Raw genomic sequence first — 15,887 nt, forward strand, 5'->3', positions numbered from 1 at the left:
TCACCATAATTAGAAAAAGAACGAAAATTTAGTCGAGAGTGTTCAAAGACGGGCAACAAGGATAATTCCGGGATTAAAAGGGCACTGTTTAATCCTGTTTAAAAGGGCACAGTTATATGAAGAAAGATTATGATTTTGAACCTTCCAAGCCTTTGTTATCGACGTCTGCGTTGTGTCCTCTGTCCTCATTGAAGTATACAGTACAAGTATACCCACGGTTTATCCAAGGTCCCAGAAGGATTGCTAGAATTTGAAACAAGAACTATTACCAAGGGCCACGACTAAAAGCTAAAAATGCTGCGTTGAAACGCATCCATGCAACAACATTTCTTCTCGCATCGAGTCACCGACATGTGGAACAGACTCCCTGATGACATCGTTGACGCTCCATGTATGAACGTCAAGAACAGCCTAGACAAAGCTATGCAGGAACATATGTTCAGTCGTGAAATACCGAGCACCTTACGGACCTGACAATAAGTCCAGCAGCTATCTCAAACAATCGTCAACCATGTCTATTCTAATTGTTAACCTTAATGAATGCGTTCATTTCGGCAACAGAAGGAATTTAAAAGCAAAGAAAACGCCAAGAAAATTCACCATATCGATATTGAAAACGTTTCGGAGTCCAGCTCCATCATCAGTTCGACTAAACTAAAAATGAATAAAATCACTTTAAAAGTCAAAATTCAAAGACAGACATAAAACCTAAACAAGACCTAACATTATATCGAAATAAACAGGACTAGTTATGAACAACTTAGTCCTAGGGGTACGACAAGAATATAAAATCCTAGCGATTTACTATTTCCAGATTATATGAGCTAAACGCATTATTGAGACATGGTTTTCGTTTGAAGATATGTAGAGACTCCAAAATTCTCAAATCCGAGCAGCCAGAAGTGGAACCGAGTATCCTGAAATCACTCTCAGATACAGCCACGTCGCACTGTTCAGCATGGAAGATGTGTATAAGAGACTTATAGAACCATTATATAATCACTACGGAACTTATTTATAACAGTTATAAACCTGTCTCTTATACACATCTAGATGTGTATAAGAGACAGATGCTGAACAGTGCGACGTGGCTGTATCTGAGAGTGATTTCAGGATACTCGGTTCCACTTCTGGCTGCTCGGATTTGAGAATTTTGGAGTCTCTACATATCTTCAAACGAAAACCATGTCTCAATAATGCGTTTAGCTCATATAATCTGGAAATAGTAAATCGCTAGGATTTTATATTCTTGTCGTACCCCTAGGACTAAGTTGTTCATAACTAGTCCTGTTTATTTCGATATAATGTTAGGTCTTGTTTAGGTTTTATGTCTGTCTTTGAATTTTGACTTTTAAAGTGATTTTATTCATTTTTAGTTTAGTCGAACTGATGATGGAGCTGGACTCCGAAACGTTTTCAATATCGATATGGTGAATTTTCTTGGCGTTTTCTTTGCTTTTAAATTCCTTGTGAACTTGCGATTTAAGCAGACTAATGATATAAGTACTTTCGGCAACAGGCCATGGGCCTATTCTTCGGGGCCGACACTTCTATTCTATTTCAAAATAAAGAACGATTCTTCCGTACATGCGGACAGCATGTCTTACAGACTTGGTCTGATCTGATCACTTTGTTGCATCGTACTGTAGGACATCACCAAAACAAGCGCTGTCGAGTGACGAGTGTCGGGTACGAATGGACCGGAATTCGCAATTCTAGGGCCTGCGCCTGGTACATCATTGTATTCTGTCTAGTATTGTGGTACATTGATTCAAAATTGCTCAACGAATTTTAGCTTGAAAACATGGATGACGTATTTTGTAAATACAAATAATGTTATCACATTTGAAGACGTATTATTTTATCATTTCTTTGTGAGTTAGTTGCACCGCCGAACAGTGCCCAGTGGCCCGAACAGGGTAATTTAGAATTTTCGATGAGTTGACTGGCGCCTGCAGGAAATTTTACACCATGGAAATGCAACGTAGTCTGTGGGCTGAGGATATTGGAGATGCTGCTCTCTCAAGCAAGCGCATACGAGCTGAAAGACTTCTTGTTGAAGGGGATATCATCAAGTGAGTTCTTTTAATTGTTTGAAAATGTAAATGCTAATTTTGCAAGGAGTTTGAAAGATATGCCTATTGAATTAAAGTTTTTTTTTATCAAAATTCTGAGCAGAGTTTCCTTTCAAAGTTGCCAGGCCAGGCATGGTGTAATTAAAAAAAATACCAAATGAAAAGTTCTGCATTTTAAATTAAATTGTAATTTATGATACCTCAAAATGACTTTGCTTCTCAACTAGGCTGATATTTTTGTATGAAGGCAATTAAATAATGGAAGTAAATACCAAGTTGGATTGATATTGAATATAGGGTAAACGCGGTATATTCAGACATCGTAGGTAATTCCGTCACCTCTCCAGCTTTTCCTTTATATTAAGCTTTGTTTTAGTTCCATGCGTAATATAGGGATTTGGTAGGTTTCCATTCTAAAGGCTTTTTAATAAATATGGCAACATTTTGTGACGTTTCATCGTTGCTGACGCGTAGTGAAGTGTTTTGAGAGTCATGTGAAGGCAACATAACTTACGTAACGTATACGTTTTTTTATAGTTTTTCATTTCTCGATGCGTCCTTAATGTGTCGGAATATACCGCGTTTACCCTACCTACAAGTCTTTATGGACAGCAAATAACTTTACTGACTTCATTAATATAAATAACTCTATTATTATTTTAGGTATATAAATAATTTTTCATAAGAATCTAGATCTAAATTAAATTTACATTTTTATCCTAATTTTCTTATTTCAAACAGCTAATTCATGTATATATTTGGAACTCAAAATTATTTTAATTTCTTGAAATTTAGTAGAAATTAAGGCCAATTATTTACTAGAACTTTGCTTGCTTTCCAGATTAGAAATTTCCTACTGATGAATAAGATCTTGTAGCTCCAAGGTGACAAATTTTATATACATTTGAAATCTTAAAGCCTGATTGTGTCTTGTATGCTTATGTTAACAATTAGATAGAAAGTATATATTTCATCTAGGTGAAATTTTGTGAGTCCAAAAATGGCCCGCTAGAGCTTACAGGTAAGCGCTAATTGTGGCTTGAAATGTAGATATATATTCCATGCCAGCTTGTTTCAGTTGCATATATTTCTAATCTATTGTTAATTATGCTGAGAAATTGGTTTATATTCTGAATTTTGTGCAGGTACACTGGCAATGGTCGAGGAATTGGAGTGTTTGTCAGTGAACAGACCATAACCACTGAAAACAGTTATTTTGAACTTACAATCCTTAACACAGACATGTTTGGTGCAGTCTCTATTGGTGAGCTTTCAATTTGATCTAGTTTTCAATTGTCTTTTGATTTCTAGCTTTTTCCAAATATTTGTTCTGGCTTATATGTTGATTACTAAATTTTATTCCTTGTGTAAGATTCTGAGAGTTTTTAGTCCTGTTATGCATGCAATATATAGTTTTGATATGTTTAGTTTATATAATTTTTTATAATTATCATCATTTTGATCAGAAGAAGTTCTAATCAAAGTATTATCAAATTCAATACTATTCATTATGACAACAAATAAAGCTATTTAAAGATATTGTAATTTTTTCCATCAGGAGTTTGTCATGATACATATCCTTTAAACAAGATGCCAGGCTGGGATAAGGATAGCCTTGGATACCATGGAGATGATGGCATGTGAGTTCATACTATTCCTTCTTTTCATAATTATTATCAATTGTAAATGATTCAATTCTTATGATTCAACTAGAGTAATTTATTCAATTGTTTGCTTATATTTTTGTAGTGATAGCTGTAAAATGTGTTTTCTAACTAACTTGTACTCTATCGTCAGTTCGTAGCTGGTCTTCGAAACGTTTTCTATAAAGATATGAATTTTTGTGGACTTTTCTTTGCTTTTAAATTCTTAGTTAATTTGCGATTTAAGCAAACAAGTGATATAAACTTTTACTCTTTGCAATCATTATGTATTGGAATTGAAGACTGATTGTCCTGATGCTCTGCAGGCTGTATCGAGGCAATGCTCTGGGCTACAGGTTTGGGCCGCGGTGTGGCAAGAATGACAGAATGGGTTGTGGCATTCGTCCTGTGCCTCCTGTAGACGTCGATTCTCAGCTGTTGCCTCAAGCTCTCTCACAAAACACTCATTATGTCTACTTTACTCGTAATGGCAAAGAGGTGCAGTGGCAATTATTTTAAACCTCAAATTTGAGCATTTTGATTATATCCATAATTTCTCCCTTTTAATTAACTTCTGTTCTTTATTCTGTCTTTGAATTATTTATTTGAGTAACTTCTGTTTATCTAAAAATTAGTTATGTGTCTTAATACTGTATGGTTATCGTATAACTTTTCCATGATTTTTAATGGTTATTATCATTTATAAATTTATTCAAGGTAACATCCTTCAACCATGACCAGTAAGCATTTTAAACTCCGAGTATATTTTCTACCTTCATTTGGCTCTTAGATCCATGTACTTCTCATATCAGATCGGGTGTGTGACAGTTGTGCAGCCAGAAGGAGGTCTGCACCCGTGTGTGGGTTTGGCTGGACCTCAAGACCGAGTCAGGTGAGTGTTGCTTGAGTCTTATCATGTTATTGTTTCAAGCTTATTCTATTTATTTATTTTTTTCACTCTCTAGACTAACTTATTTGTATATAGATACCTTTATTGGTGTAGTTAGGCAGAAGTTCTTCATTTATACAGGTTTGATTGAAGACTAGAGTGTACTTTTTATTAACAATACCTTTATATATATTTATGCAAAGGTATGTATAAATTTATTATTCTAGTATGTAATGTAATGAATTTTACATGATAATCAATTTTAGAAGAAAATGCTGAGGCATTGACATGTTGGGGTTTACTCAGAAAAATCAGAATATCTGAAGTATAATAATGCTTAGCATATTCTTTTAGTGATCAAGACAAAGTCTATCAAAGGATTGCTAATTGGTATCATTTAGACTTCGGAATTATTTTTGGACTAATTTTTTAATTCTAATTTCTTGTGTAGTATGGAATTGATATATTTCATGTACTTTTGTCAATCAAAATCTCATTCAAATCTTCTTTATCTTCGTAATAAATGTTGTTACACTCCAAATGTTGCTGTGTTAAAAATGCGTTTTGGAAGCCTAATTTTACCAATAAAAACAAAAACTTTTACCATACCAACAAAAACATCATTCAAACTATTGAAAAATGAAAGACAAAATATGCATTCTCTGATCTATATGCAAATAAAAATGATTTATAGACTATAACTGAATATATTATTGGATGCCAGATTTACAGGGCCCCTGCCACCCCCATCAGCTGGGCCAGTAATCCTCTCCCCTCACTCGCCCCCTCCCCCCCTGCCAGGGGAGGAGGTGCCTATGTTGGTGGACCACAACGACGACGACTGGAGTCGCCTGCACAACGTCAAGCTAAGCGGCCAGGTGCGTTCATTGCATTTTATTCTTCGCCATAATTATTTGTTTCATGTCTTAATGTAATTTATGAAGTGATGGTTTTGAAGTATTAATCGGGTATGTTCTAATTATGCAAGGCATTTTTCCAAAACACAAACGCAGAATTGCAAGAAAGTATTTAAACAAGCAAAAGTGGCTAATACACTGCATTGATTGGAATAAGATCATTAATTAAATTAGTCCTTTATCTATCAGTTCAACTCGTTCGTAAGATACTACTCAATGATTGCTTGGGCTATGATCCCAGCACACTCTCGAGGCTGGTTTAGACTTAACATCAACCGTTACATTAGAGCCAATAACATCAACAAATCTCTATACTCGTAAATTCTGAAGAATGTTGTATTAACAATTCATTAACAGTAACGCAGTCTCATGTTAAATACAAGCACTGATTCTTGCTGCTGATTATATTCGACCTAATAGTTCAGCTCACCATGAATGCAGCTCAGCTGGTCAGCTCACCATGAACACAAAACCAAGTTTGTGGAGGAACAATAGCTGGTCGGCGATGCCGAAATATAGGTTGTTTACTAGATGAATGCTTGGTATCGCCTTTGGTGAGGAACAATGGCTGGTCGGCGATGCCGAAATATAGGTTGTTTACTAGATGAATGCTTGGTATCGCCTGTGGTGAGGAACAATGGCTGGTCGGCGATGCCAAAATATAGGTTGTTTACTAGATGGATACTTGGCCTGGCTAAGCGCGCAGTCTATCTCTACTGTCAACGACTGCCACACGTTGCCTTCTAAATTTAACTTGCAAACTTGCATTAGTTTATGCATAATGCATAATTTAGGATTCTCCTGCAAATTTTTTTGTTTTGTTTATGTGGAAAATCTGTGTATTTTTGTGATTATTTAATATCGTTTATCAAGTGACGTTTGTATTGAAGGTTGCAAATGTTAAGACAAATTCAGTAGATAAGACTAATTTTATTATACACAGCAATATTCATGTGGCAGACTAATATATTTATTACACACCAAGTTCAGTACCTGACTTACTTCTACTTGCATTGTAGCATGGTCTTTATGATTAAAGTCCATGCAATTCAATTGGCTCGTCGCGTACGCCGTAACAAAATTTATAAAATATTGATTAGCTTCGGGAGGTAAAAATGTGGAATTGTAAACGGATGGTCGAAAGATGGCAAAATATTTTTTGTATTTGCTTTCGGACGCTATTTTGACACTGGCTGTTTGGGGATCCTTCATATGATCTATTATTTTCTGCGGGTCAACCCCCATCTGGGTAAGAAGATCCACCATGAACCTGACGTTCCCTGTCCGCGCCACCGTCTCCAGTTTAGGCAAGAGACCTGCGGTCGTTGGGTCGTGTCGGTATAGTTCCTCGCACTCGTCCTCCGTCGCTTGAGCTAAAGGCAAGCTTGTGTCCCAGAACCATGGGCCTTCTTGTTGCTCTTCATCATCAAGTCCATCATATATTTCTGGATATCTATGTTTGGAAGTATCATAAAAATGTCTTTTGATTTCTCTCTTCGCCTTAGTAAGGTAGGTAAGGAAGAAATGCTGACTCTTGTTCTTCGGGTTCATTCCATTGTCACTGTACAGAACATCCAAAATTGCCCGAGTCATCGTAGAGACATTGACGGTTTGTCAACTTTTAATATTAGAACGTCAGACCTGTCGCAGATTCTGAACAATGCAGAATTTTCACGGCTTTGACCTGAGGTTGATGTTTCTTTCTCATCGCTGCTGGACGTTTCTCAGAAACTCCTGATCGGTTCAATGGCCCAATAATATTCTCCCAAAGATGCATCAGTTGCCTGTAGAACAACTCAGATTTGACTCCGTCTATAGATGTCTGCGTTCTAATTGTGCTGAGAATGTTAGAAGCGTGAGGCTGGTGCCTGTACTGGGCCAGCACCAGTATACGTGTGGTGCGGCTCAGCCGCTTCAGTAGGCGCAGCAAAAGTTCGTTGATCGTCCAGCTAAAGTCCAGGGCGTCGAGTAATGTCATGCCTTCCCTGATGTGGCGGTCCACGATGAAGAAGATCCAGTCCCCATAACCTGCTCAAGGTTAAATTTGTTATATTATAATAACATATATAATATATACAATTATTAATTCTCTGACTTGATCTAAGGTAAGTACACGAAAAGGCGACAGGCCTTTTCCAATAGGCGACATGCCTATGGCCTATGGCCTAATAAACGCTGAAACCGCCATTATTATTTTATTATAAGTGATGGGCCAAAATTTGCTACTTGAAACTCATGAAGAACTAATTTGTAACAATCACTACTTGACGCTCTCACTGAGGGTAAGGACATCTGGCGGCGGTTCGTCTCCTTTCGTCCATGACACGATTTTCTTCAAGGCTTTATTGTAGGCAAATTCTTTCAGTTTTCGGTCATCGAAGCGGCTGTATCTGCACAAAGAAGAAGCTTATTGTCAGATAACTACTAATAGCTATGGAAACGTTCCCATACAACGATAGATCGAAATTGAATTTAAATCTAAAACTCCAAATGGACTCAGCATCATGCTCTGAACCCCTCGTCGGAGGGTTTTGTTCCCACGTTTATGATTGCGTTGTTTCAACAATATGTGTTCAGATACATTTATCGTCGTCAATTATATTCGTATCTAAACTTCTATTGTCTCGAGTTACCGTCAGTTGAATGGTTGGATTCCGTTTGAATGGTTGTTGATCTCGCCCTCTTGAGGCTATATCTGTGAAGTATTTCTAAAAATCGTCTCGAGAGCTACCAAATCTAGGAGCCACTTGTAGTTGAGAACACTCACATATTCACGACTTTGATCTGCGGTAGATCGTTGGGAACAGCTTCCTCGTACGGTGCCTCAGGATCGAAGTGCAGCAGACCCTCGACGAACGTTCTTCTGACTCCCTTAGGCAAAGTGACAAAGAAAGTTGCTTCAGTTAGAGGAGTGTATGCCTGTCGAAATTTGAATGGAGCGCGTCAACGCGAACTCAAGCCTAAAACCATGCACTCACTATTCACGAATTAATAATCGATCATTATTTAATGTCTTTCCTGGTGCCACATGAATTTCACTGGAAAGATTTAAAAAATCTTGTTGATTTCGTGTGGCCCTGAGACGGAATTTTATTTATTTGCCTCTTCATAAGTCAATTCGTTTTGAAAAGTTGTCTTCGTACAATTAAATATCTTGGCAATAACTTACCTTTGTACTTATTGTGTAGTTCAGTTCCTTCGTTTGTGTGACGAAGCTATCGTAAAGTCTCCTGCTCTTGGAGTCGCCCATGAAGACGATGGTGTAGGGAGTGTCGCGCCCCTCCGCCGCCCTTCGGAAGCACTGCTTCAGCTCCCCTTCGCTGAACTGCGTCTTGATGCGACACGGCACATACGGCAGCTGGCCGTGTAACTGCTCCACACGATTACCCCTCGACTTCAACTTGTAGGAATATTCTCGTTGTTGGTGAAGCATGGCGAGCTTTATGGACTCGATTCCCGCATCTAACATTCTAACGTAACCACCATATTTGATTCGCTTTAGTGCAATGCTCATCAAGGAACTGGCCTCCGTGATATTTTTGTAAAACTTTCGTAACAAAATGTCTGCATCAAAATTTGGCTTTACCTTTTCTATCAGAGATGGTAAGGTGTTCTGGAGTTCTTTGTATGGTTTTATCGTCCAGTTCTTCCACGTGTTCTTCAAAACTTCCATATTTTTTCGGACGATTGGAGCGTAATTACTAAACTCAAATGCTGTTTGCACTGTAAATAAGTCGTAACACTTCATTGCACGATGTTCATTCACTTCCTGCTGGAGTATTGGATTTGCAGAATCGAACGATTGTCCAGTATTATTATAAAGTGTCAGCATAGATAGGCAGTACACGCTTATGAACGTCATAAATAAAACTGTTCGTACCGACAGCACGCTGAATGCCTGAACAAAGCCCATCTCAGAGGACCACCTCATTCTCACTTCCAAAGTTTGTACAAGGAAAGAACGTATCGTCTGCTTTGAGCCCGCTTTTTAGTCTTCTTTTTTGAGCGTAAAACAATTCATGCGGTGCCTTCTTTCATGGATTTGAACTAAGGTGACAGTTGATCTATTGTCACATGCAGGAAATATCAATTTGTCGAAAACCTTAGTTAAACACACCTACTTGACTCCTTGCGTAAACACAAAGCCTTTATATGAAACTCATCGCATGAACCTGTTCAACCTGAGAAGGAACGCGTTTCTGTGTCGGGTTCATATGGTCGTGGTGCTGACGACACACATGGTGGCTTACACTTCCCAAGATGTAAAAACTCTCCACTTTTTATTACGAAAAAATTGCATAAAGTTAAGCGCGTTAGTTTCCTCGATTTTACCGAGAAGAAAAGTTTCCTGGTCCAGCCATCTTGGCTTCCCGAATTTTTTTTATGGTTGAAGCAATGTTGACTTTGTCCCAGTCTCATGAGCGCGTTAGTGACGTACCTTGGATGCATGATCGGGAAGTACTTTGGATGGTATTAAGTGGTAGTTATGGTAGTAAGTATCATGACTCGTTCTGCATGGTAATTATAGATACCATGCATGGATGTAATTGGACGGCGTTAAGGTAGCTTTGGATCCTGCTGTCTGGCGGGTTGGTAATGCCTAATAACTATATTTGTTATCCAATTTTAGAGAAGCTGTAAAAATACAGGAAGGATTACAAACAGCGCTTGGAGTTGAACTTGCTTGCTAGTTGTTTGCATGTCAGTTAGTTTTGTGTATTTCCTCAATAGGTATTTTCATTTTGGGTATTCTCTTGTAAGTTATAAACTTGAAAGATATCTGCTTGTTAGTTATTTGCCTTGTTATCGCAATGCCGCAATAATTGTGTTGAGAAATGGCCCGCAGCACACGCTGACACAGCATTTCATGTCTGCTGCATATGATATATACCGAAACTATTACAATGTGTCATTTTGCATACTATTTATCATGCATATCAGCTATGATCCCGCTCACCCATCATCCCGCAAATATTTTTAATCGCCTGCAACCCCCGCATATGCCAGTTGTAAATGCCTGGTGCCGCATTGACAACCTCGAATTGTAGGACGTAAGGATCTTCGTGATGCCACGCCATGGGGCTGCTGGATGCCCATCACATCGCTAGGTTCATCGAACTCTCAGAACTTTGAGTTTCGCTCCACAGCCGCGCATTTGCGGGCAAAATGAGCTCCATTGGCGTCACCGTCAGGGGCCATACTTTCAAAACTCGCTAAGTGAACGTAAGTACTTACGCTCTATTTTCTTGTCTATGATTGGTGGATACTTTCAAAGCTCGCTATGTGAACGTAAGTACTTACGCTCTATTTTCTTGTCTATGATTGGTGGATTTTGCTTGAAAGACCGTCAGTGATTGGCTGATGAACTTCCGATCTCTTAACTTTTTTCTGAAAGTATGGCCCCAGGTCTGGAATAAAGTTCAAATAACGGCATGATGCAGAAATGTGTCCGCATGATGTCTCTGATCATGTCCAGTGATCTCGTTTTTTTTATGTACGGAATAGATTATGGAATTTACTTTTCAATCAATTAAAAAACTACTTTTTGGTAAAATTTAATACGTTGGTTACAGAACATGTATTTTTCGTATTATTGCTTGCCACGCGGTAGCCGCGCTAGCGATTTCCTGTGGTTAGTCAACATATCTTTTAAATATGTTGACTAACCTGTCAATAAAGGTTAGTGTTAAGTATATTAAATAGGGTTGATAATAAATCAACCTGTGGTTAGTCAACTCGCGTTTCGTTCGCTATGTCGCTAAAGATACAATAAGAATTATTCACATTTAATTTAATTCTACGCTCGTTTACGACACTAACCTGAACCTATAGTCATCGCATTATTTACGTGAAAATTCTTAAGCTCGGAGGATAGGTGCTACGCAAAAAAAAACTTGTGCGTGAACTACCGGTATTTTATTGTGTGTCAACACTGCTACGGAAGAAGTTGCATTTCTGCCCCTTTAGTAAACTGGAATGACGTTCAATTCTTAGAATGACTCCGCTAAATGATAGCTTGGAAACAATGTAAGAATTAGTGGTTTTCTTTTAAAGTCTTTATTCGCTTAATTTATATAATAACTTGATCAAATAACCGAATCACAATTGTATTGGTCTTCAATAATGAACGTGTTTAGTCAAAAGAAAACTTTTGTTTTCGAAATTTAATCAGCCTGGATAGATAAAGAGGCATCCAAGTGGACGGATGTATGCATTTATTTGGTTTCATTGAAATAATTTTTTACCAGGTACTCAGGTCTGAGATATTTTTATGACAATACATTTTATGAACAGTTGTTAACATGTCAATGAGTTGTGCGCTTCAGCTTGCTTTGTGCACGTCAAGTATTCCTCAGCAAAAGAAGATGCACATCAATTAATCTTCTGATAATTATGCATTTCAAAGGCAAATATATTGACATGAAACATTTCTTGAGTCCCGGCAACATTCGTGCGCATATGGCGCTCACTGGCTACAGCAATATTCGTCTGCCACTAGCAGGTGTTTATTGCACACCAGGTTCAGAATTTGACTGACCTGCACTTCTTCGGTTGCTTGGCTCGGGTGACTGTAATCCATGCAGTTCAAGTCAGGCATTGTGTATGTCGTCGCAAAGTCCTCAAAATATTTGTCAACGTCGGAAATATTTGCTAATGTTTTGTACAAAGACGTCTTAAGTAAGCCTGAGAACTTGTCCGGCTTCTCTGAAGCCTCAAGTTTTTCTTTGAAATAATCGAGCCCTTCAAAATTCTTTCCTAAATTATGGATGATATCTTTTGAGTCGATTCCCAACTTGGTGAGGATTCCGACTATGTACCTAGCGCCGTTGAATGGGTTCAGGGTAAGCAGGCTGGACAACAAACCTACAGTAACCGGGTCATGATGGTAAAGTGTGTCACATTCTTGAACCGTCGCTTGAGTTAGTGGTAACGTTGAGTCCCAGAACCAAAGATTATGACCTCTTGATATCTTCGTGGAGTGAACAATGTCTCTCTCTGCTGGTACATCTGGTTCCGATTCAGCCCTTGTACCATTGCCTGAAGTACCATTGTGCTTTTTTATACTAAAATAGTCCAACATTTTTCTTGACAGCTTTTGATTATTGGTTTTGTTTCGAGTTTGTCGATGCTGGTTTTTTGACGCCGATGAGCTATTCATGTTCTTAATAAGTCTTTTCAAGAAGAAAAGGAGGCCTCTGTAGAACTGCTCTGATTTGGCAGCATTTATAGATTTGTAAAGAATTTTATACATCTTGATCGGATTAACGTGCTGCAGATGTTTGTAATTGGCGACCAGAAGTACTTTGGTTGTACGACTTAATCGCTGCAAGAGCTCCAGTAGTATTTCTTGAATCATCCAGCAAGAATCCATAGCATCCAGTACTGTTGTAGGAGTCTTTTTTAACTGGTACAGGGAATAAAATATCCAATCTCCAAAATCTGCCCAAAGAAATCTTGCTTAATCATGTTTTGTATTTCACACATCAATTTTGAGCGCATCAAAAAAACTGACCCTTTTTTAAAACTACCATTATGAATTGGACTTTGGTATGCCCATTCAGTCACTATTATATCGTTTTGTTTTTTCAAATATCCATTAGAGTCCAATTGATGAGAATCAATAGCAACTCACTGAGGACGAGGAGGTCGGGTGCAGGTTGTTCTCCATTGACCCACGACGCCAGCTTAAGCAACGCTTCGTTGTTGGCCAATTCCACCCCTACTCTGTCCATGAACTTGTTATACCTGCGCGGCAGATGCTTTATTTGCAGTAATTTAGGGATTCAGATTAAATCAATGAATACTTTGGGTAAGAGGATTTCTTCTCAAGGATCTATTGAACTGCATTTGAAAATATGTTCCAATGAGCCGGGCAGAATTTCGACTTATGAAGAAGTCTTTTGTACTTGCCATCTTTGATGTCTTGATGAAATTAAAGAGTTCAATGCAACCAAACAATTTTTTCTATTAATCTCTCAGGACCCTCTCATAAAGCACTTGCTGTGCTGTTGAATCTGCTTATGATGATGCAGTGCTTACGTATGAATCACTTTAAGGTGAGGTTGTCCGCTAGCCGGGACAGCTTCCGTCCACGGACCGCTCTGTTCGAAGTGCAGTAAGCTGTCGATGAGGCTTCTTTGCAAGCCCTGCCCGATGAAATGAACATCATTGAATTGACAACCGTGCATGCTGAAGTTTCATTTGCCCATGCATGGTTTAGATCTTCAATTTGATGTGAAACAGTGAGCCCATTTAAATTTAATTTATAATGACAGTGAGCAGAAAAAATTAATACTGCGTTGATTTCCGGCTATCTCTTCAGAAGCACTTGAGTTATGTTTTCGCCCATAAAATATTGATCCACGTTATTTAATCGTGATGTATTATAGTCCGTAGCTAAGTAAGTACACAGTATGGAAAAAAGCCTAAGATTGCGTTGGGATTTTGTAGTATCCTGTCACAAACATATTTTCGTCCTCTCACTTCCAATTGTATTAAGTTCAATATGTCCTTACGAGTTAGTTTTTATAATCTGAGGTGGATGTAAGATAAAACGCTTCTTCATTTGAAAATACAGCCATAACTTGATCATAAAACAGTTTTTACTTATCGCTACTCACGCACACGTGTTGTTATGGTGTAATTCAACTGCTTGGTTTGAATGACGAAGCTATCGTAAAGTCTCCTGCTCTTGGAGTCGCCCATGAAGACGATGGTGTAGGGAGTGTCGCGCCCCTCCGCCGCCCTTCGGAAGCACTGCTTCAGCTCCTCTTCGCTGAACTGCGTCTTGATGCGACACGGCACATACGGCAGCTGGCCGTGTAACTGCTCCACACGATTGCCGCTCGACTTCAACTTGTAGGAATATGCTCGTTGTTGGTGAAGCATGGCGAGCTTGATGGACGTTAAAGAATCTTCTAGGAATGCTATATTTTCACCTTCCATCACTTGTTTCAACCAGCCTTTGGTGTTAGTGGTGGCTTCACTGACGTTCTGTTGAAACTTACGTATCAAGTCGCTCGTACTGAAACTTGGATAAACTTTCTTGATCATTGTGGGGAGGGTTTTGGACAACTTTCTGTAAGGTTGTATCGTCCATCCATTAGCTTGGTCGGCGTTGTGAATTACTTCTTGAATGATCTCTTCTATTTTACCCAGTTCTTTTGCATTTTTATTAACCTTCATTATTTTGAACATTTCTTTACAAATTCCTTGTTTTTCTACTGTTACATTTTTCACTTTTGGGGGAGCTGTAGAATTTTTCTTGTCATATTTTTCTTCCCGTCTCTCATGGGAAGTAAAAGTATGAATTCCAAGAAGTATTGGTACGGAAAGTATAATAAAAATTGAGCAGGATGGCAGATTGCGCGGGCCAAACATCGTGCACTCAACCCACGTTGGAACTGATGTCAAGAAACTTTTTCTCCGGACAAGGAAGGAAAGCTCTATATTTTACAGGATTTCTTACGCCGTCTTCCAGACAATGAATTTTTTATGATTGGGATGTTGTTTATTTCTCTGCCGAGATTCTGGCCACGTGTGATCAGAAATGGCTACGACTACCAGAGATACTCTAGTCGTCCTGGCACTAATTGAATTATTTGATTCCTTAAGCTGATCAATTTATAATTTATGATGCTTCGTTAATGAGAAATTTCCTTTCCTTCGAATGAAAGGCTAAAACCTCCGTCATGGCAAGATGTCTATTCATTGGCACCATCATTAGGCTCATTTCTCTCTAGCTACCGTTATATTTGGAAACATGCATGGTAATTGTTTCGGACATAGCAGTCCCAGGCCACGATGAATCGCTGCTTCTGATTATCGCTCATATGCACTCATATGGGCCAGCTGATGCACGATGCTGTTGCTTGCTTCTCGCCGCTGATAGTGTTGCAAGGGAGGTCGGTCTGGGATTGTGCCAGAGACCACGTCCAGTCGTCTCATGAAGGTATCTGGGCTGAACTGACTGAACTCACCCTCTCTTAGATCCTTTGGTAGGACGTTAAATAGCCTCGGCCATGCCTCGGAAAGTGATTCTTCCCGCAGGGATTGAAATCTGTCTTCTGATCTGTTACGTAGTGGGGGCATCTTGCACAGTCTCCTTCTCTCGTTGTGATGTGTCTCAATCCTGTGTACCGGAGTGACGAAGACATGGGACTACAGGGCTGTGACCGCGCCGCATAGTTGTGGTCAAGGGACACATCTCGTCTCGCTCTCTCATAATACGTGTCGACCTGCTCCTGGAAATACACATCCCTGTTTGTGTCTGTGTTTGTAACCTCGCTGAGCCATACATGGTGCTCCGGGTGAGGTCCGTGATAAGTGACTTCATGATAGACTTTAGAAATGGCTCAGTATA

At 38.9% G+C, this 15,887-nt stretch overlaps 2 protein-coding genes and 1 long non-coding RNA gene across 4 annotated transcripts in view; 1 reads left to right on the plus strand and 2 right to left on the minus strand.

Moving 5' to 3' along the window:
- Window positions 1–1,628: 1,628 nt before the first annotated feature.
- Window positions 1,629–15,887, plus strand: part of LOC108671452 (SPRY domain-containing protein 3) — a 30,726-nt gene continuing 16,467 nt past the window's right edge. For both annotated transcript variants that reach the window (XM_047881027.1, XM_047881028.1), the window contains exons 1-6: window positions 1,629–2,075; window positions 3,221–3,339; window positions 3,634–3,715; window positions 4,045–4,216; window positions 4,531–4,610; window positions 5,332–5,485. In XM_047881027.1, coding sequence (XP_047736983.1) covers window positions 1,972–2,075; window positions 3,221–3,339; window positions 3,634–3,715; window positions 4,045–4,216; window positions 4,531–4,610; window positions 5,332–5,485 — 711 coding nt within the window. In that variant the 5' untranslated portion in view covers window positions 1,629–1,971. The remainder of the gene's footprint in view (window positions 2,076–3,220; window positions 3,340–3,633; window positions 3,716–4,044; window positions 4,217–4,530; window positions 4,611–5,331; window positions 5,486–15,887) is intronic.
- LOC108671463 lies at window positions 6,423–9,725 on the minus strand. Its single transcript, XM_018159014.2, has 4 exons — window positions 8,694–9,725; window positions 8,292–8,395; window positions 7,802–7,914; window positions 6,423–7,552 (listed from the first exon to the last, which is right to left on the minus strand). The coding sequence occupies exons 1-4, from the start codon at window positions 9,453–9,455 to the stop codon at window positions 7,152–7,154; spliced, it is 1,380 nt and encodes a 459-aa protein (XP_018014503.1). The 5' UTR covers window positions 9,456–9,725; the 3' UTR covers window positions 6,423–7,151.
- Window positions 13,217–14,196, minus strand: LOC125178079. Its single transcript, XR_007156782.1, has 3 exons — window positions 14,150–14,196; window positions 13,565–13,671; window positions 13,217–13,270 (listed from the first exon to the last, which is right to left on the minus strand). It is a non-coding gene; the product is annotated as an uncharacterized LOC125178079 (long non-coding RNA).

The sequence above is a fragment of the Hyalella azteca genome, unplaced genomic scaffold, assembly GCF_000764305.2.
Source record: "Hyalella azteca isolate HAZT.00-mixed unplaced genomic scaffold, Hazt_2.0.2 contig6871, whole genome shotgun sequence".
In the NCBI taxonomy this organism is placed as follows: Eukaryota; Metazoa; Arthropoda; class Malacostraca; order Amphipoda; family Hyalellidae; genus Hyalella; species Hyalella azteca.